At 34.9% G+C, this 22,255-nt stretch overlaps 1 protein-coding gene across 2 annotated transcripts in view; it reads right to left on the reverse strand.

The window, feature by feature from the left end:
• LOC145681637 (uncharacterized) overlaps positions 1 to 22,255 on the reverse strand; it is a 302,173-nt gene that overhangs the window by 62,639 nt on the left and 217,279 nt on the right. For both annotated transcript variants that reach the window (XR_014130848.1, XM_081753255.1), the window contains exon 5: positions 13,402 to 13,555. Coding sequence is in view for 1 of the 2 variants with exons in the window: in XM_081753255.1 (XP_081609381.1) it covers positions 13,402 to 13,555 (154 nt within the window). In the remaining variant the exon portion in view is untranslated. The remainder of the gene's footprint in view (positions 1 to 13,401; positions 13,556 to 22,255) is intronic.

Raw genomic sequence — 22,255 nt, forward strand, 5'->3', positions numbered from 1 at the left:
CGCACTCTGACAATTTGGTTAAACAGACGAATAATAATAGGAATAACTTTGAACAATCGCTTTGTGATGCTCTACTCGCATTCGCATTCTGTAAATTTTGATGCATATTGTAGAGACAAAAGTCGAAAAATATTAAGAACACAGTATATAACTAATCTGCTGTAATCGTGTGGAGTTAAAGACAGAGTGGCGGGTCAGACTTCTGCCAACGCCACTGATCGATTAATCACCTGCTTTGTTACTTTTATTTACCTAAATCCATGTACAAGTTGCGAGTATATTACTAGATTATTGCGTAAGAGTATCTGTTTCTGATGGTATTTTTTCATCGTATTTTTGAATCTTTTTAAATGTACACAAACAAGAAGTTCAACAAATTAACTTCCTAAAACTTTTTTCTTTTCTTATGAATAGTCTATAGGCACACTTCCTACAACTTCCTACAACAGAGGGCTAACATTTCCTCTGATCGTAACCTTGTGCTGGCCCAAGTAGACATGCAACTTAAAAATATAAGCAGAAGAAAAGTATCTACAAGATGTGAAATAATGAGAAGTTGAGAAACGAGGAAATAAGAAATCTTTCCGTTGAGATATTCAGAGAAAAATACTCAAATGAGGAAACGATAGGGGCAGCAGACTGCAGAAGAAGTAGTAGGTAACTCCTAACATAAAATGGCTCAGAGTCCATGGCGTACCTAACAGATGTTGAAAAAAAAATGAAGGAAAGAAAGACAGGGCAATGTTCAGGAACTGGTTGATACAGAAGAGGGCAGAAAAATGTAAGTTTATAAAGTGTAAAATCAATGTTTCAACTGCAAATAGTAATAATATATAGTTTCTAAGTTACTAATGCTTTTACTCCTGATGCAGAGTGAGTTAATTAACGCTTCCGCATCCTGAAATAAAACTTTCAATTCGCTTTTAGTATGTATAAATGTGGACTCACGAAACGAACGTGGGGTCCTCCGAAGAAAAACTTGCTGGGCATATCCATGTTATATAGGTATTTCTTATTGAAAGTTGGTTGTTCTATTTGATTTAATGTATTATAATGTGCTGCTTTTCTATCCGAATCAGGTATACTGTAATGATTACTAATTTCAAAAATATCGCAAACACTGCTTTAAGAATGGTTGCACTTAAACACAATAAAATTTTAACAATGGCCGTTATATGAATATGGACTAAAAATAGAAAATAGCTTTTTATTTTCTTACTTTTATCTCTCCAGCTGTTTATTTAATTGTATATATAATTAAGTAGGCTTCCCAATATTATTTTTTAAATGATTCTACTTCGTGATTTTGGCCTCGCGATGATCTGAAATAATATATTATTTCAGGAAAAAGGAATTTTTCGAAACGTAACTAAAATTATTTTCATAAATTTTACTCATTGAAATATTTTAGTGTCACGTTATGTTATTATTATTATTATTATTATTATTATTATTATTATTATTATTATTATTATTATTATTATTATTATTATTATTATGCCATGGGTATCATCCTACTCTAGATGAGAAATTCCTTTTGAAATGCCTTTTAAAATTTTTGACTAAATAATTTATTTAGCTAAGTAACCACTTAACGTGCAGGAAAGTAGATAGTTTTGTTTTCTCCTGTTTTCTAACTAATTTTATTAGTTTCTAGGTAGCTGCTTCCTACACTGTTTGTTGACGTTGTTATACTAATTATTGAGTCCGTTTGAAACTATTCGCATTATTTAACGTATATCTTATTTGTTTATTGTATTTCCATAATCTAATGCATTAATTGTTGTTGATAATTTAAATTTATAAATTAGTATTGTCAATTGTACATGTGTTAAAATACAATAATAATTAACAATGAATTCTAACGTGATTATTAGCGTCAAAGAATTATGTGAATCGTTTTAATATGTTATAGTTGAATTTGTTTTCATTAAACCAAGCAGAGAAAATTATGAGAAAATAGGAAAAATTGCACACAGGAACAAGAGGGGTGCATATGTAATTGTAACGGGACATTTCAATGCAGTTCTGGGAGAAAAACAGGAAGGTAGTGTCATCGGCAAATATGGTTCAGGCGAAAGAAATAAAAGGGGAGAAAGACTGTTTAATTTCTGTATACAGAATTCACTAGTAATTGGGAACCCGTGGTTCAACCAGCACAAGAGAAGAAGATGTACAGGGAAATCCCCAATAATTGTCCGAAGATACCAGATAGACTATGTTGTGATTCAGGACATATATGGAAATAGATTGAAGAACGCGAAAAGCCTTCCAAGGGCTAAAAGTTTCTCTGATCGTAACCTTGTGTTGGCCCAAGTAAATAGATATGCAACTTAAAAATATAAGCAGAAGAAAAGTAGCTACGAGATGTGAAATAATGAGAAGTTGAGAAACGAGGAGATAAGAAATCTTTCCGTTGAGATATTCAAAGAAAAATACTCAAATAAGGAAACGATAGGGGCAGGAGACTGCAGAAGAAGTAGTAGATAACTCCTAACATAAAATGGCTAAGAATCCATGGCTTACATAACAGATGTTGCAAACAAATGAAGGAAAGAAAGACAGGGCAATGTTCAGGAACTGGTTGATACAGAAGAGGGCAGAAAAATGTACATGAAGTTAAATAAAGAGTTCCAAAGTAAACAAATAGAGCACGGGAAGTTGTTCAAAAAAAATGCGAGAAGAGAAGAGTTCGGAAATATGAAGAAATATACAAGGTGAAATCTATTGAACTGCAGGTGAGAGAATGGGCTATTACGATGGCCAATATGATGGCAGTAGAAAATAAAAACGAAAAGGTTATCAGCAAGAGAAGTGGAGTCTTAGGAAGATGGGAAGTATATGTTGATTACTCACATGAATGGAAAGGCAACCAGAATATATAATTTAAGAATCGAATTCTTTAAGAACATAGGGGACAAGGGCAAGAAAGAACTGCTTCGACTCTGCAATAATATATATGAAATACGAGAGTGGCCAAAGTACTTCCTGATGGAAAATAATATGATGCCGAAGGCTAAGGAATCGAACCCAAAGAAATGTGAGGGTTATAGAACTGTTAGTCTCAAATCTCATACAGCAAAAAAATCTTCCAATTCTGAACAGAAGGCATTGTATGGAGGCACACATGAAAATGTTGAGGAAGAAGAGATCGGGTTCAGGAGAAGTAAGGGTACAAAAGATGCCATTGGATTATTAAGGGTGGTTGCTGAAAGATTTAGAGAAAAAGGAAAGGATTTATAGATTATTGAGATATATGTGGTATTTCTTGATGTACAAAATGCTTTTGACCTCGTGAATTGGGGATTGTTGTTATACTGTAAGTTCTAGAGAAAGTTAGGTTGAAATGGAAAGATCGAAGACTCGTCAGAAAATTATATACGAACCAACAAGTGAGTGTTAGAATAGGGGAGTAAATGACAGAGAGAGAGAGAGCAATTGGAAGGAGAATTCAACAAGAATGTTGTCTTTTGCCTATACTACTTAGTATCTATCTAGAAGAGATGGTGAAAAACAGCCTACATAAAGAAGATGAGATTTCAGTAGGAGGTAGAATGAATAGGTGTATATGGTTTGCAGATGATACGGTGCTTGTTTCAAAATCTGAAAAAAAAATTTAAAAAAACATTAGAAAACTATGGATGAAAATAAATGTTAGAAAGACAAAAGCCATAGTGACTTTTACGAAGGTGTGTGTGTCAAATATAGAAGGAGAAGGAGAAAAATAGAACAGATATTAGTTTCCAATATCTGGGTTGTATTATTAGTAATGATATGAAGTGTGAACGTGAAATAAAACCAAGCATAGGAATGACGAAAGAAGCCTTTAGGAGGAAGAAAATACTATTTTATAGGACTTTCAATTGTTAAGAAAAAGACTGATAAAATTGTTCCTGTTAAATATTGTTCTTTATAGGTCAGAGACATGGACATTGCACAGCAATACTAGAAGAAAAATGCCTGAAACATTTCAAAATGTGGATGTGAAGAAGAATGGAGGTAATTAGCTGGGTTAAGCGGAAAACTAATGAGAGAATTATAGAAATATTGATTTTTAGAAACGGAAAATATCAGATTGTCAAAAAAAGTACTGATTTTTTGGAGGTAAAACTTGAGAATAAATTGTTGTTATTTGAAAATAGCATTATGAAACTGAACATGAACTACTTTGTCGATTAACTTCTTCCATTTTTTCGGGAACACCATAATTCGTCATTATAGTCCCATCTGCTGTATCTGGTCAAAAATTTGTTCTTTCGATATTTATATGTATCTTTGAAACTAACTTATCACCATTTGCGAAGTTCTGCAGTGATTTGAACAAAAAAAATGTCTGGTGATGCCGTCCACTAGATATACGCTGGACGCAATGGTAAATCCCAGTCTTTGTTGGGCGAGTCATCAAGGTTCCATTCTCGACGGAATTCATGTGTTTCGGATCCTACGTTAGTCTGCAGTTCCACGTTTTGCGTCTGATAGTCTCGCTGCTAAAAGGGACATTAAATTGAAAATCAAGTCAAATAAAATCATGTTGAAATATTAGATGTACTTTGCAGTTAACATCAGAATCTGTTACATATATATTGTAATTCTCACTTCAAAAAGCATTATATATAGGAAAGAAATTATATACTGTAAAATACGAATATTTGACATTATAAGAGAAATGACAACTTTCAGTGTGCATTTTCCCCTGACTTTAAAAGAAATCTGTCACTTGTGTGTTGTTTTACACCAAAAAAGTTGATGTGATTATACTCTCATCCACTTAAAATTTACTGAAGAGTAAGTTAGTATCTTCTCTTTCGTTTTTCACTTTACGAAACATTTTTGCTTTTAGGTCTAAAATATTAATAACAATAATCTTTGCTCGATATAGAAGACCCACTCCATTGCTGTACCTCTTTCCGTGAGTACATCCATCAGCAGTTTCCTGATGCGTGGATTGGTGGCGAGGTGCTGTGTATCGGCCAGCTCGTTTCCCTAAAGGGATCGATTACAGTGTTACCTGTGGGACTATGTGAAGTCTGTTGTGTATGCAGTGAAAATTAATAATGTTCACAATCTGAAAGAAGGAATTGTAGATGCACGTTCCAAAATTACAGCCGTCACTTTGCACCAAGTTTACATGATTCAGAACGTATCTGAGAATCGACAAGAATGGGGAACATATTCTTTAACAGTGAGTGGTTCTTGCCGTCGAGTGGTTAGGGACACAACAACGACAATAACATAGTCTTAAGTTAGTAATGGTCAGAGCTACAGTAAAAAATAACACTCTCATTCGTTTTGTACACAAAATTGCTATTCAAATGACATAATATATGCCATGATTCCCATCTAAAACAATTGCATAAAATACAAGATGACAGACGTCATTATGTATGTCCTCGAACTTTTTCCTCTTCCCTATTCCCTGCCTACATCGTTACTTACATGTTTGCAGCATTTACCACTTATTAACGTGTTTACACACTTTTGGACCACCCTGCATATTGACTTGTACTGAATAGAACATTTGAGGAATAAAACTCATTGATTTTCTGTTTAATGCGAGTCAACATCGGTTCCATCTTACTTTAAATATCTCGACTGCATTCGAATTCAAACCTCTAACCATTACACTTCTTTACCTAAGTTTCTATTCCGAAATTAACAGGATGCATGCAGCAAAGAATGAGCTTTATTTCTAGTCAAGCAACCTCTCCGGCTGAATAATTTCCATGGAAGTTTTTTTTTAAATTAAGAAACAAGAAACTAAAATGGAATTTACGAGAGGATTGTGGAAATTAGTTTTCTGCTTCTCAAGGATATAAGAACCGCAAGCTAACCCATTTTCCGTACTTACCCGTTTCAACGCGAGAGTCGAACCTTCTGTTGAAAACTCATCGGTGCTCCTCCTCTTTCCTTTCTACCTGCTTACAGACTGGTTTTGTCTGTCTCCATCGTCTGTCGTTTTGTCGTCTGATTTGCTCTATCAATTAAATGTTGCTAGTGAGCAGAGCCGTAGCTAGGGAAGGGCGAGCGGGCAGTTGCTCCGGGCTTTGATAACAAGAGGGAGCCGAAGAGCAAGAAAAAACGTAAAATTTTGGAAATGAGTAACGATGCGACGCCCCGAAAAGATATTGGCACCGAAAATATTAGTAATAGAAATTGTCGGTTTGCAAAGAAATAGATTCGGTGCAAATTTTCTTGATCGCTTCGCTCGCAACACAATCGTTTCAATACGAGTCACAAGTTTTCACTTATTACTTAAAGGAAGCTCTTGTATATTATTTGTTAATTACGACGTGATATGCATGCTGCCAAGTAATAACTTACACTGAACTCACCAGCGTTTTGAAATTCAGAAACTGTAGAAATATGAAATACATCTTCGGCGTTTTGATGATGATGAGTTTGCTTAACTAATTGTGCTTTTGTACCCAATCAGATTAATTACGACGGTGAGAATGAAGATATGAAATGAAAGGAATGAAGAGAATGAACACGCAAGCAGCTGTTTGCGTGGGAATATTAGAAATAAAATGAAAAGGGGGGAATAATAACTTTTCCGAACTTGAAGCAGCATTAGAATAGGGGCTTAAGGGGTCAGAACTTAACCCAACGAATGTCGTCTTTTCCAAAGATTGATCACTACCAGTGTGTTTTAATCCATTGCCATATGAAATGCTTCTAACTTGAAGGAATTTATTGACATCGTTTTTCCACCAACTGCTTGTATCACCAGGATTTTTTTTTCATACGATCTAGTTGTATTATATTTTTTATCTATCTGCATACCTACAAAACATAGACACACATTATACATATACATATAGTTACGTATGTATGTTTTAGTGTATTTGTAATATATTAATTAGTAATAAATAATCTTTAATTCAGAACTTTCATTCGGGGTTGCGGGGTCCAGTGGTAGAGCGTTCACCTTCGGTGCTTGGAGTCCTGGTTCGATCCCAGCTTGGACTTTGTGGTGGACAAACACTGTGCTCGTGGGTTTTCTCAGGGGTTCTCCCGTTTCCTCTCACTTTCTTCATTCCACCATTTCACTCATCTCTCATCATCACCGTCTACTTCGTCCGTTATTTTTGTTCTTCAGTGATGATATTCTTGTTTGTGGTCTCATATTCTGGTTCCAACTAGTTCGAATCGTGTACTGTGTGTACTTTTCTACATTCAAGAGTCATATAGGCCTATCTCCAAAAGTTGGTAACAATACATGTCAAGAATTCACAGGTATGGTTATATTCATAATTATATTTTCTAGATGTTATATTTTGTGTTCCGTGCCATTTAACCCGGGACCCCAAGCACCAGAGGTGAACGCTCTACCTCTGAGCCCATGCGGCCCCATAGTTTAAAAGATGTTCATGAGCAATGGGGATTGAAAAAGTGATCAAAATGATGGTTATTTTTCTGACACATGTAACCAATTCCCGAATCCACCATTTTTGTCATAAACAGAGGCTACGCTATCATTTGCTGCAAATGACAATGCCCTATGTTCTGGAAGAACTGGAGTACTGCAATCAGTAAATCCATCTTGTTTTGAGTACCTATTAAATCTTATTTGTGTTTTCGTCTGAAGTAAAAATATATATGATATGATCTGGTATTATTAATTTTTATACAGGTAGCAAATCTCGAGTTTCTTGCTGTTTGAATGCACTTCTTCTGATGAAACATAGATAAATTGTATGTCTGATATACTATATCAACACTAGTCCTGCACATCAGTTCATTTTTTTAAGTCGTGAATTTCACATCACTACAAAGAATTATATCTTGGAAACTACTCAAGTCTCAGTAATGCAATTTTACTCCCTTGCTACTGCACAACTATCGTCTATTTTCTGAAAATTTAGGATTTTTTACTTCTGGTTCTCCCTGAGACATTTGATGGTCAAAATACATGATTTTCGGAAATTTATGAAGTTTAAAACTTTTAGAAAAATCAAGTATAAGATTATTAGATCTCAAACTTGTTTTCCGGTATGCCTGTCACCTAATCCCTATGTAGACAAAGAATTGAAGGTAAGTCTTGATTATTTCGTTTCAAAATATACATTCCAAAATTGCCATTTCCAGGTTTCCAACCTTAATGTTGAGAGCTTCTTTTTTCAACGTTCTAAAGTACGGCTCAGTATGCACAGAACATAGAATGTTGTACATTCGATTATCTTTGTATGGTTTTCGTTTGAACTCATTATTTTTAAAATCTAAAATGTTACAGCGTTAACGGAATCCTCTGAAAAGTGCAAAATACGCTCAGGCGCCTATACAAAATGACCACCACAAACAAACCTACGCCGCAAGAAAATAAACGAACACTCGATTTAAACTCAATAGCTGTGGTAAAATCTTAGATAAAATTCAAAGATAAGTACCTTTGTCAGTAACGTTTACCTGGAAATTGGTTGATTTCACATGTATTGACCCGAAGCAAAACAATTTTGCCTTAGGGCTAGTTTACAAATCTAGTAATTACTGGTACATAAAGAGGTTACGTATTCTCAGGCACAGGTCTAAAATCTAACAACGTAATTCTCATTTCTTTGCGTTCGAAATGCTGAAAACTCTAGAATGAATGCGGTTCAAGAAGCACGAACAAAATTGCGTAGTTTTATAAAATTTGTTAATTTCTGTGAGGATAAAGTATGAAAATTCAATATCGTGAAACTGAGAAAACTCAATACCGAGAATCGTGGAAGTGAAAAGTGAACTTAACTCAAGTACTTCCAAATAATAATGCCTTGAGTTGATTTTAAATGGTCACACTGATAAATCATCTAATAGTCTATAACACAAACACTTTACACACAATTATGCATACAAGCTTTGCCTTGTAGATTTTGGAAAGTGAAAAATATTATTTTAATAGTGGTCATTGAGCAATCAGAACACGATACAGTAAAAAGTGATGCATTATGAACCAATTGGAATAAAACGTCAACAATAATCAAAAGAGTACGTTAGTGTACTATCACTGACAACCAACTACAACAAAGCATACAAACAATAAACAATAACGAAAGCATTTTTAATGATGTCCCTGAACGGCACATAACTAAAACTTCCATTATCAAAGTGTTTTTCATGATATCACTGAATCACAAACTGATAATCTGAAGCTATCCGAATACGTTTCTTGAAAGTCACGTTAACAATAATATTTACATGCCACCGTTTTATTACTCGATTTATTTTTTCAGATTCAGACTCTCTTCTCACTACATTTATCTATTATGTTCTTGACACCATTTCGTATTCTCTCTGAGTAGATTTTGTCACTATTCGCCAATCTACTTCGCTATGCTGTGACGACCTAAATAATTACACTAGGTCACTGAACAAAATGTCATAAAGTAAAAACAACGATCGATTTTCATTTTCAATTACTACATGTGTAGTAAGGAATAACAAAACAGGTCAATATTTGTTTTCATGAATAGTGCTGATAAGAATAATTATATGTTTGTACTAAACACTTGCAACATGACATAGCTGTTGATCTTAACGCTAACGTTTGATTTTAAACCATATTATTATAAGCCAACTAGCAAGGAATCCTCTTAAATGCTTTTCATGATATTTTAGTACTCCACCTAAGGTAATGTTATGATCTGTTGTGATTGATTAAGATGTGTATCCAAGTCGTGGGGTGTTCCCCCTTCTTTACTTGTCTCAAAGAATGAATGTGTCATTTCAGGATGAAACAATACACATTATATATTTTTTGTTTCGACATTTAGACACTAAAGCACATTTAGACATCAAATTCTAGAAGACTCCCAATCACAATTAAACCTGGATCCTTCATAGCCACAAACTTAGGATTTCCTTATAAAGTTTTATTTTATTTTTTCAATTTTATATGTATCTAATAGGACTATTTTTTCCTGCATTATGTCAAAAATTAGCTTTGACCTTCTACTCCAAATATGAGATTTTTCGTTCGTGTGCCCATGTTCTATGAAAGGCGGTTAAGAATTGTCTTATATGCATCACTTCAGGGTGGACATTCATGCACTTCTCGACTCAATAATACTTAGTAATAAAACCCACATCAAAGAGGATGAAATAAATAAAACAGTGACATTTTACATTTTCGATAATTATAATCCTATGAAACGGAAAGATATTTAGTACCTGAACTGGCAGTATTTCCTATACATCAATTTCCAATTCTTTTCCTCACAATTCCCAAATATAAGAAGCAATCCTATGTACCTCCTCCCGAAATTTAAGAGGTGAACATCACTACCCATATCCGGAACTCTAAATAACCAAACAGTACAATAAGACATCACAGAGGTTAAAACCGTTTAAAACTATACCAATAAAAAGGAAAGAACGTACTTAAGGTGGCCCATAATATTCCCTCCATGAACTTGTACTCATTGTATTACAACATAACATAATTAACACATCATCAAAGAGAATAATACTTTTTTAAATGCCCGGAAACGGAAATGAGATAGACAATCATAGTGCTAATTGCATTACGTTTCACTATCTGACCTATGGACAGGAACTAAGACCACTTGAAATCTATTTGGCCATGAGAATCGCCATATTGTTGATGACTCGAGTAGATAGAATAGGGCCTACTACTGTTAACATTGGTTTAATGTCAAACATTTATGTCTTTTGGCCTAAGGGAGGACGCTGAATTATAATAGTTAAAGTATTCAAATATTTCAATTTAACGTTTCAGGATTGTACTCTTTTCATTAAGGAGACAGTAGTTAAAACAAGAGAATGAAAATTAAACATTTGGTAGAAGAGAAATGGAGATGAAATAGTAGTACACTGAGAAATCGAAAGGACACACTGTTGTCCATCAAGAACTTATTTCGCTAGGGATCGAACAAGGGACACTACGCACAAGGCGGAAATGCTCTAGCACTGAATCACCTTATCACTCCACTATAAATATGAAACAAGATGTAAGAAGGAACATTTACTCTCATTTGTAATCTGGAAATAAATCACTTGGGGTCCCGGGTTCGATCCCAGCCCCCGCCAAGTGAACTTTGTGGTGGACAAACACCGTGTGCGTGGGTTTTCTCGGGGTTCTCCCGTTTCCTCCCACTTTCTTCATTCCACCAATTTCATCATTACTCATCATCACCGTCTCCTTTAGCCTAACCGGCATAACCGTGGGACGTAAAACTCAAAGATTTCATTTCATTTTTTGGAAATAAATCATTTTCTGTGAATGAAACCACTGTAATATTTTAGGCTCCATAAAATGATGAATGCATATTAACTTTTCCTTACACTGAATACCAATGAATTTAGGGGGTATTCAGTGGACATCTTCATTAGTGATATGATATTACCCCTGAAGAATTCCTCTGATTTCTCTCAAGACACATTAACATTACGCGACACTACGTAAACCGCATGTATTCAAATCCCTCCCCTGGCAAATATTATATAATCAATAGTATTTGCATGTACAATATTTATAAAAAAGCTGATTACAAATAGTTGTGATTATCAAACATATGATCATAGAACCCTTGAAAAGATATTGAAGCAAGTACCTAGACACAATGTACAAATGCCATTGGTGTTTCAGTTGGTTGTGGACAAATATTTATTTTGTGCATTAATGTAGCTTCTAATTAAAATAATACATTTTCACGTTCTCAAATCTAGCAAATGCAATTTAGACTTCCCTCGTCGGCAATGTGGTGCTTCATCCACTTTCCTCAGACAGTTCTGACACAACGTTTTGACAGATAATATTTGTTTACATAAAGGGCAAATTACTGAACGTTACGTTTTTTGCAGCAGCCATTCTCACGTAACTGTGCGATACAGATTTTGTATCGAGTAGTCGCATACACCTCGCGACAAATAGTAGGCATACTTAGCTATTTTGAAATGTTCGGAAATGTATATTGTTGCACAGCTTTGTACTCGATTTGCCGTAGAACAGAATAGTATACCTTTGAAATCAAATACTTGTTTATAGCTCTACGTTATTCAATAATTCTTACAAGCGAAGGTACCTCGGTGTAACACTTCGGTTTTGATGATATTGCAAAGACATAAAGGATTCATGATGCCCGTATGCGAAAGAGACAGAGACTCATCTCAATGCACGAAGATTGGAGAACATGCAGGAAGGACGTAAACACCGTTCAATTAGGCAGCCAGCAAGACGGTACTGAGCAGCGGGTTACATTTACCGTGTAATATTAACAACGATGAGATGGATGTTAGAAATGAAAATGTGTGTAGGCAGTAGTAACACAAATGAAAAATGTTACTATTAATGTTGTGTTGCACGCGTATTTCATTTGTTAAGTAATGTTGATACCTATGCGTGTTACTGATATAACTGTTGCTATCTTACGCATGTAGAGCAGCTGCTATTACATTCTACTGTGCTATGAATTTTTGTCCCATTATGCGATATATGCAAGCCACTGTTGCAGTATTAACCCAATGGCTGCCTATACGAATGGAGTTTGAATCCTTCCTGCGTGTTCTACTATTTTCGTACATTGAGATGAATCTGCGTCTCTTTCTCATACGGACATCATATGGACCTAAAACAAAAACACTTATTTTCTGTTTTCGTTTGTTCTTTCTTTCTGCTCCTTATCACCTTTTTCCCCCACTTCCGTAACAGATTTTGACAATGTTGTATACATTATTTGTCCATTTTCGGATGTTCTGCTTTTTTGTCATGGGCGTTTTCTGTCTCATGCCTTGCTTCGACTGTGGGTAGTATTTCGTACATTAAAACTTTTCCGATATCTCTTCTCGTTTTCGCTATAACCCATATAATAGCATTTTGATCCCATTTTATGCCCCTATTTGACCCTTTCAATGCGTTTGTTGGCCGATATATATATAAAACGTGTGGCTTCTTTTCTGATGTGCTATATGTCTGTGCAAGCTCATCACAATCAGTTAAAGCGAGGTACCCTGCCTTGTTGGTATTTTATTAATATTATTTAAACACGTGAATAAAAAATAGGAATTTACAGCAGATATTTTGTGTTTGTGAATCGAGAACCACCAGAAAAGCAGATGTTTGCAATTTTATATCGTAGAAAGAGTTCAAATAATATGAAGTTGATTGTTTAAATAAAGGTTACAGTCGTTTCCAGCAGCAAAGTCTTATGAAACCCTCACTTATTGTCTTACACAAATCGTAATTTTAAAAAAAATACCCACCACCGAATAACAAGCACGAAAGTAATGTACGTTGGCTACGTGACCATAACAAATATCTGTTGAGGAAAGGTATGCAGAATATTATCGTTGGTGTCGAATAGTTTGGTATGAAGTAATTTCAAGTTCTTATGCATTCACGTTAATTAATAATTTTATATAGCAACATTTCAAATGGATAAGTAATGACCTAATGTATCTTACCTGCAAACAAAAGACCAATAATTATAAAGGCAACAGCAATGCCAGTTTCACCCATTTGAAACGCAGCCACTATAACATCAACAATCTTAAGAATAGGTACGCACACTCGTATTGGTTGATTCACTAACCATGGAATTAAGAATGTAGGCCTTTCCTGTAATGAAAGATAAAAAAAACAATCTCCAGAAACACTGTTACTTCTTAAAATGATTACTTTTTCAAGGCAGAAAAGAAGGAAGTAAAATAGAAATGTTACATAGGCCCTAACTAGTCTCTTAAAAACACAATTTACATCATTGTTGGCGATTCTTATTTATTTATTGAATATTACACATATTTGATCCATGATTTGTCTAACTTCTATGACCCTTCATCATTGAACCTTTCTTCTCCAAAATTCAGCATGAGTAAGTTCGTTTTTCTCTTATACTTAAGGTGGAGAGAATACGAGCACGTCTAAAATTTAGGAAATTGCTAAATACTTTTTCAAACAAGAGAACATGGTTCTTTATTTTACATAAATATACCACTTAACCCATTAGAACAAAACAACTTCCATTTTTGAACAATTCGCAAGGTTAAGAGTGATCTTAAGTTTCCCCAAAGAGAGGTACGTCAACGTAACGGTAAGCTATTAGATAAATGGGTTCAGGGAACCAAACTCTCAAAAGCACATAGTGCGATTCTATAATACGGTAATATGCTGTCAAATTTTTACGATAGCTATTTTCTAAATTTAGGGTTATTGACCAAGTCACTCATGCAAAAACTTATAAAGAGTATCAAATGACAAATTTGGTCATGTAATTAGAACCGTACACAATGATACACAAATAGTATCAAGAAAGTTACACAGTATTCGCAAAACCACTAGGCTGTAAATGTGGATATACTGTAAACTACAAAGCGACAAAGGAAATATTGCTGTTTGTCACGTAGTAATAAAAAATAAGAGAGTAATTTTAGATTAAATATAACTACTTAAAACTAAAAAGGAAGTTAGAAAAATTACAGAAATTTATTATATTATATAGAATTTATTACACTCACTTGAGTAATCTTTGGTTGTCAAATATGACATTTTTGTCTAATAATTGCTGTATTGTGTTTTCCACAATCTATGACTTATATATTTAAATAAACAAACGTTATTCTTTTAAACATCAATTATAAGCCTGTGCAATGAGGATTGATTTAAAGTCTTAATATTAGAAGTAGATAATCAATGTTTTGATTCTAGATGGAAATGTTGTCATGTCACATAAATTTCCAGTTTCTCGAGAGTGAATATTCATAATTGTGAGTATTGAACCTATACTCAATCAATCATAACCTGCCTAATTGAGTTGAATTTCTACTCTCATTTCAAGGGTGATTATGACAAGTATCAAATCCAGGTATTGTAGATATGGTTCAAGTAACGTCAGCTTGATTGACTCTCGTTGACGATGGCAACAACTAATTCCAGTCAGTAGTATTAGGTTGGCTTTATGAGTTCGATTTCTATGTAATTGGGTTAGCGTCAGTATTCACAAAAGCTTAGACTATTAGGATTTAGCGATACAAATTCCAGAGACAGTATGATTCATTGTCGTTGTCCAGTGACATGAAGTGAGTGAGTGCGTTCTTAGTAATCGACAGTTGGAGTAAGGAATATTTAATTGATTTCTACTTCAATTAAAGTGAGCAAGCGCAAGATCAAATAAAAGAGTTTTTTGTTGGTGTCTTGCGATCTCTTTCATTGACGATAATGAGCACTTGATATTGACAATTCCTCAAATGATTGCGTGCTCATTTCAATTATATAGGTTGTTGTTTTACATATAAATACATTTTCTTATCACGAGTCCGTGTGTTTTTAAAGAGAGGTTTCATAGTTATCTTCAGCGTTATTTCATAACTAGCATTAATGTTACTCGCTGATATACCTTTCTAAAGTTTTCAACATGCGTCATTATCTAAAAGTGAAATTCAGAGTTGACTTAGAATTTACTATTAGCGAGAATAGCGTTGGTTTTTACTGTCCGTAACTAGTAGAGAGAAGCAACCTAATGTTCTTTATATACAAGTGTGCAGGCGGGACATAGAACCCGGTTCCTCTATTTACACCTAGCACTCTTTTCCTTTGCTTCAAGAGAGCTTGGTTTCTCCTTTATACCAGCGTTTGTGTGCAATAATTTATATATACATATATTTGGGTGAGATGTATATAAAATCAGGGGAGGCTTTAGTTTTCCCCAGTATGTCGTCCTTTTTTCTTTCCCTTTTTCCTTCTGTTTCTCGTTATTTATGGGTATTATTACTATTCTTCTTCTTCTTCTTCTTATTATTATTATTATTATTATTATTATTATTATTATTCGTTAAATAGTTTGGTTTATGCCGATGTGGCCACACGTGTGCTTGTTTCACTATAAGTGTGGTTATTGTTTCTGTTGTTTCGTTATTTTGTTGTTGTTCTTTCTATTTTCTTTATTATGTTTCGTCTTCCGTGTGTCGGTATTGTTTTCTGTTATAATTGTTGTTTCACTTGCTTTTAGTTCTTGTTTATTTGATCTTTTGGTTCGATCTTTGTGTGTGTGTGTGGTGTGCTTCGTTCTCTCTTTTGTGGTTTCTGGTTGGGATGTTTGACTGCTTTTTTTTCTTGGTTCTAGGTTCAATTTTTTATCCATTCTGTGTTTTCACTTTCCTTGGTTGGATATGTTTCTGTTTATCACTTCGTTTGGTATTTCTCCGTTTTCTATTTATTTCTCCTGATTTTCTTTCTTTTCTTTATTATTTTTCCTTTTTTATTTTTTTTTTCGTTTTTTCTTTTTTCTTTTGTTTTTTTTGAGTCCTCTCCCAGAGTTTCTCGTTTGTTTGTAGGCTTGTGGTGTACTTTTGTCTCTAGGAGACAGCATTGTCTTTTATCTTGCTACATCCAGGTACTTTGATCGGGTTTGGTTTGTTTGCATGGTGAGTCCCCACACTCCTATGATTTTTGGCAGATTTTTCTGTTTCAAGTCTGTTTTGTGCCTAGGATTATTTTCACGATGGGCTTCAGTTTGGTTTTCGTATAAAGGTTTCTTAGGGCCCGTTTCTGTCTGAGTTAATTCCATGTGAACGTAGTCGTTCGCATGGGCAACCGACACCCGGTCCCTCTGTGGTTGTATGTTTGCGCAGGAGAAATGTTTTGTCACCAAGTCTAATGTAATAATATACATAAAACTATCCAGCCCTCTCCTGTCTAGTGATGAGGCTGGTGGTTACAGAATTTCTCCCTCGCATTCGTTTTTCGACCAGCATGTCTCGAGGTGTGATGGTTTGGTGCGAGTGCTATTCTTTTTTGCTTTTCATTCTTGGTTGTAGAATTTCGGTGTCTGTGGTATATAGGGGATCTGTGGAATTTATTTTTCTGAGTTGTCAGTATTCTTTGAGGAGTGTTTGTTGTGTCTTTTATTGCTATTTGGTATAATTATGTTTCAGTTTCTGTGTGAGTTTCTCGGGTTCCTTTTCAGAACAATCTGAGTTGTTTCGTGTGTTAAGAAGTGGAAAATCTTTTCCCAGTACTTTCAGTTGGTTGCGGGTTGGAGTTTTGTTTGAGAAATTGCGTATTAATTATTCTTTTTATTTTTGTTTGTTTTCTGGTTCTGCATGCTTTTCCTTTCTCTTATTTTTCTTTTTTTCTATTCGTCGTTATTTCGTTAGGTTTGTTGGTGGTGGTTTTTCAGTATTGCTTGGCTAGGTTTAACTCTGTTTTGAAGTTTTGGTGGTCCTGAGAGAGGCCCTTGTTCCTTTGGTGTTAGCTTTTTTGTTTTATTTTTGGGATGTTCTTCAGAAACTCGTAAGGTCTTCTATCGATTCCCTTCTAGGTTTTCTTTGTGGGGTGTTTTTGTTTCCGTTCTTCTGTGGTTTGGTTCCTTCCGGTTGTGGTTCGTTCTTGTTGTTGTTGTGGTTGGAATATTTCTTTGGGGGGTCCAGAGCTACTTGTTTTTCTCTGGACTGCCTCTTTTTGTTTGTATCATGTGGGCTAAAGCGAGACTTGCACTTCTTTAGGGCAAGTTCCGCCTTTTTCTTTTAAGTGTTCCTTCTAGTTGTATGTAATGTTCAATGACTCGTCTGTTTATTTCAATTTCAGTTTTTTAAAAAAAATATTTTGTTTGTTTGGTTTGGCAATTGGTTGGTACTTTTACGTATTCAACCAACCTCATATCTGATTTTTGAAGCCGCATTCGGGGTTTTCCATTTTGGACCCCCTATTTTTTGTTTGGCTTCGTAGTGCTGCGCAAGGCGTCGTAGTACACTAGCTTGCGTAGTGTTTTTAAAATTCTCTTTCCTTTCCCCGCTCAGCCTTTAGTTGGGCCAAGGGGTTCCGGGTTGTTTGCTAGTTTTGGAGTATAGCTCCTTTACTCTTCTCTTCTTTTCTTGTTTGGCCTTCGTTCACTTCATCCGGTCTTTGGCTTCTCCATTATGTTAAAGGGTATTATTTGTTTTGGGTTTTCCGGAGTTTCACAGTCTTGGAGGGTTCGTATTAAAAAGTAAATTTTCACACAGTTCTTTACGAGCTATAGGAGTTTTTGTGGTTTGGTTGTGTTTTGTACTAACAAGTACAGTTTCGAGTTTTAATTACTGGTCTTAATGACTGCTTGGTGTGCGTTGCACCTGCACACTTGTATGTACAGACCAGCGACATGGAGTGAGTGAGTGCGTTCTTAGTAATCGACAGTTGAAGTAAGGAATATTTAATTGATTTCTACTTCAAATAAAGTGAGCAAGCGCAAGTTCAAATAAAAGAGTTTTTTATTGGTGTCTTGCGATCTCTTTCATTGACGATAATGAGCACTTGATATTGACAATTCCTCAAATGATTGCGTGCTCATTTCAATTATATAGGTTGTTGTTTTACAGATAAATACATTTTCTTATCACGAGTCCGTGTGTTTTTAAAGAGAGGTTTCATAGTTATCTTCAGCGTTATTTAATAACTAGAATTAATGTTACTCGCTGATATACCTTTAAAGTTTTTAACATGCGTCATTATCTAAAAGTGAAATTCAGAGTTGACTTAGAATTTACTATTAGCGAGAATAACGTTGGTTTTAACTGTCCGTAACTAGTAGAGAGAAGCAACCTAATGTTAGAATATATGTCGTCAAGGCTGTTACTACTAGTCACAGCCGCCATAAAAATCTTTCAAGGAAACGCAGACAGTAAGCATGAAAAAAATATGTTTAATTTACTCGACGAAAGTGGTCGTAAAACTATTGTTCACTATTAGTGGTGCTTGTATATGATTTATCTAAACTTGAAGGGGACACTTATCTCTGTAAAAAGTTCATGAATCAAAAAAAAATGAAAATAAAATACTTCTTAATTCCTTAAAAAAATTACGATTCTTGTATGTATTTACAAATTTTATGAACGAAAAGCAACAGGTCAATTGTTTTACGTAACACGACCTCAGATAGAAATACTTAAATTTTAATATAGCTATATAAGAAGACTTGTAGTTTTATAAACACACAGTAAAACTCATTAAAGATATTTTGTCTTTGATAATTTTCAAATAGAGCTTAAACGTAAATTAATCTAAGAAGTACTATACTATCGTGATAAGCCCATCATTGTACTGCGTGACCTTGAATATTTTATGATAACAGATGACTAGCTCAGTTAATATTTCTCCTCTAGATGGCATTAGATACCGGAAGTGGTTTCTTCATTTTATAACACTGTATTACGATTCTCTTACCTATTCATAATTTTGCACACATAAAACATACGATTATTTAAGAGAGAAATCGTATTTCAACATTCTCACTTAAAGGGTGGTAAAATTTTACCTTTGTGTAAATTCTCTCTCCCGTTGTGATTCGAGTTTTAATAGAAAGATTAATAGAAACCAATGTTAAATAACTACACATTCTCAATAAAATTCCCTTCCCTAAAAGAGGGCGTAACTAACTAACAGGGTGATAGCCGTTGGGTAGCTTCTAAAAAAATAAATATCTAGTAAAATGTTCAAAATTCATTTCCTGCAGCTCGGCTGCTTTTTCAAACGAGACCGCACACAAGTTTACATCAATTTGTATATAGATAAACAACAAGAGTTTTTTTATATTATGGTTGCAACGTGCAGAAAATTAGAGTCATTTTACATTGTATTGCATTCTATATATAACAGCGAGTCACAATAATAACCCAAAAGCACGTCGCCCAGGAGATAACGAACGTAATCAACCACATTGTCATCGAAAGTTGGTTACATCTAAAACGAAGATCAATGATTATTTAAAATAAATCAACATAAAAAGTTACAGCACCATCAACTGTATTAGTTTCGCCACATTGAGCACTCATCTCATCTTGACTATGTCTGGACCCCGAAAGGGACCTAAATCATTTTCGTTAGCACTATCATATTCTGAGAGGAATCATACTGATAACTCTTGGCCCCGTTTGTGCCCTAAAGACTCACGAACTTGTCCGTTGGCTACAACTAGTTCCTGAGACACTAAAAACATCCATCCATACATTAAGGGACATTATTAGTCTTCCAGTAGCCTTTGTTAAAGTATTACACAGTGTGTTTGAAGAAAGAACTACCTAGTATTAATGTCTGCTAGAATCTGTACAAAGTGACATACACTATTCTAGTTTGTGGTGTTTTATTCATCTACTCTCCAAGTTTGTCTCCTTTGCGGTTGGCAGGTCTGCTTGACCTTGAGACGGCACCACTGCTGTTTTTCCCTTTGTTTCCTCAGTTCAGTCCAGTCAGGCGTGCAGTGCAGAGCAACGCAGCAACAATGTGTACTCCACAACAGAAAGCGCAGTGTGTTATTTGGCTTCTGAACACTAAGTCAGTTATAACAGTGCAATGTAATTTCAGAGATCAGTATGGTGGTGAACCACCTACAGCAAAATCTATCCGTCAATGGCTAAAGTCTTTCAAAGTAAACGGTAGTGTTTTAAAAGAAAAATCACCAGATATAGCGAGAACTTCTGAAGATGTTTTTGAACAGATTCGTGTTTCTTGTGTTCGGCCCCAAGAAGTCATTGGCCAGACGTAGTCTACATTTAGCAGCGCCTAAGGTATTGTGTGTGATGTTGTACGTAAAAGACTTAAGTTGCGCGCCTACAACTTCAACTGTTACATGAAATTAAATCTACTGATAAAATCGAAAGATATGAGTTTGCTGCTGACTTTCTACACAGAGTTGATGATGATATCATTTTTTTAAAAGAAAAAAAAAGATTTTCTTTTCTGATGAGGCTACATTTCATGTCAGTGGGACTGTAAATCGCCACAACTGCAGAATTTTGGGGGCAGAGCATCCACATGAAGTTATTCATCATCAACGTGACTCTACCAAACTTGATGTCTGGTGCGGTTTTGTGGAAGATCGTGTGATTGGTCCTTTGATTTTTGTAGAAAAAGCAATAAACGGGGACGTTCACAATGACATCCTGACAGAGTACGTCTTTCCCTAAATGGACGATAATGAGGCAGAAAAGGGGCTTGTGTTTTTGCAAGAAGATGGCGCCCTACCTCATTACAGTAACCAAGCGGATGCGACTCTTGACACTCGCTTTCCAGGAAGGTGGAAAAGCAGGAGTGGCCCAATAACTTGGTCACCACGAAGGGCAGACTTAACCCCACTGGACTTTTTCTTTTGGGGCCACATACCAATGTTGTGTACAGTGAAAAGTTCAGAGACATCAAACATTTACAGGAAAGAATAGTCGCGGACAGTTACACCTGAAATGTTGATGAATACGTGGCGAGAAGTGGAATATCGCCTAGAAGTGTTGAGGCCACAAATGGATCCTACGTTGTAGTCTACCAACATTAAACAAAATTTGAAGGGATTCTCTTTCATGATATGTACTCATTGATGTAAGTTTTCTTTCATTTCTCAAATGAATTTATACTTAAAACTAAGAAGTTCTTTTTTAAACACCCTGTATTATTATGATTTAAGAAAGTTTGAAAATAATGTCAATATACCATAAAATACAATTTCTCACTACCAGTCTGCTTATCGACGTTTTGCATGGTAGAAACGTCGAAGTCAATTTTGTACGTTTGTTAGGATTCTGTCATATCGGATGTTTTTCTATTAATAGGTATTCATTATTTTTTGTCATGTGATCTCGTAGACTTCGTTTATACTGTTTAGAAGGTAGAAAATAAATATGTAGCTAGTTAAAATTGTATGTTTGTAACAAAAAAGAGAAGAGTACTTTTTTGGAAAGTATAGGAAAGAGCAGGATGTGAGAATACACAGGGCACCAATTATCTTTCAGTATGACATTTGACAAAATACTCCGATAGGATCCCACAATATCCGGATTAACTGATTATGCTATTTGATTATTTGGCGTTTCTCCAATCGCGGACAAAACGAAAGGAATACTACCCATATAAATCCAGGATTTAGCAATCTATCTAGACTTTTAACCAAATCTAATTGAACAAACTTGTTCATAAACCACTAAGATAATCTTCCAAAACTAGCGAATCATCCACCATGCCAACTTGAATCATCAAAAATAACTAACGTGCAAAGCCGAATGTGAAAAGTTTCAAATTGAGCGGGGAAGAACGATCTTATCGTTCCTTCTTATCTAAGCAAACTAAGAATTATGCACCAGTTTATGTAAAAAAAAATGTAGAGGCACAGATAATATCTTTCTATCTCTTAACCTTATGACGCCAACCTGGGGTCCGTGCGGACCCGAGGCTTCATTATATTCATATATTATCTCTGTTTATTTCACATTCTTATCAACGACACAACACATCTCATTTTAAGATGTTTTCTATTCACTCATAACAGTTTACTTGTTGTACGCTTTTGTATTTAGAAATTAT

Source organism: Thermobia domestica, chromosome 3 (assembly GCF_964235325.1).
Source record: "Thermobia domestica chromosome 3, izTheDome1.hap1.1, whole genome shotgun sequence".
NCBI classification, from domain to species: domain Eukaryota; kingdom Metazoa; phylum Arthropoda; class Insecta; order Zygentoma; family Lepismatidae; genus Thermobia; species Thermobia domestica.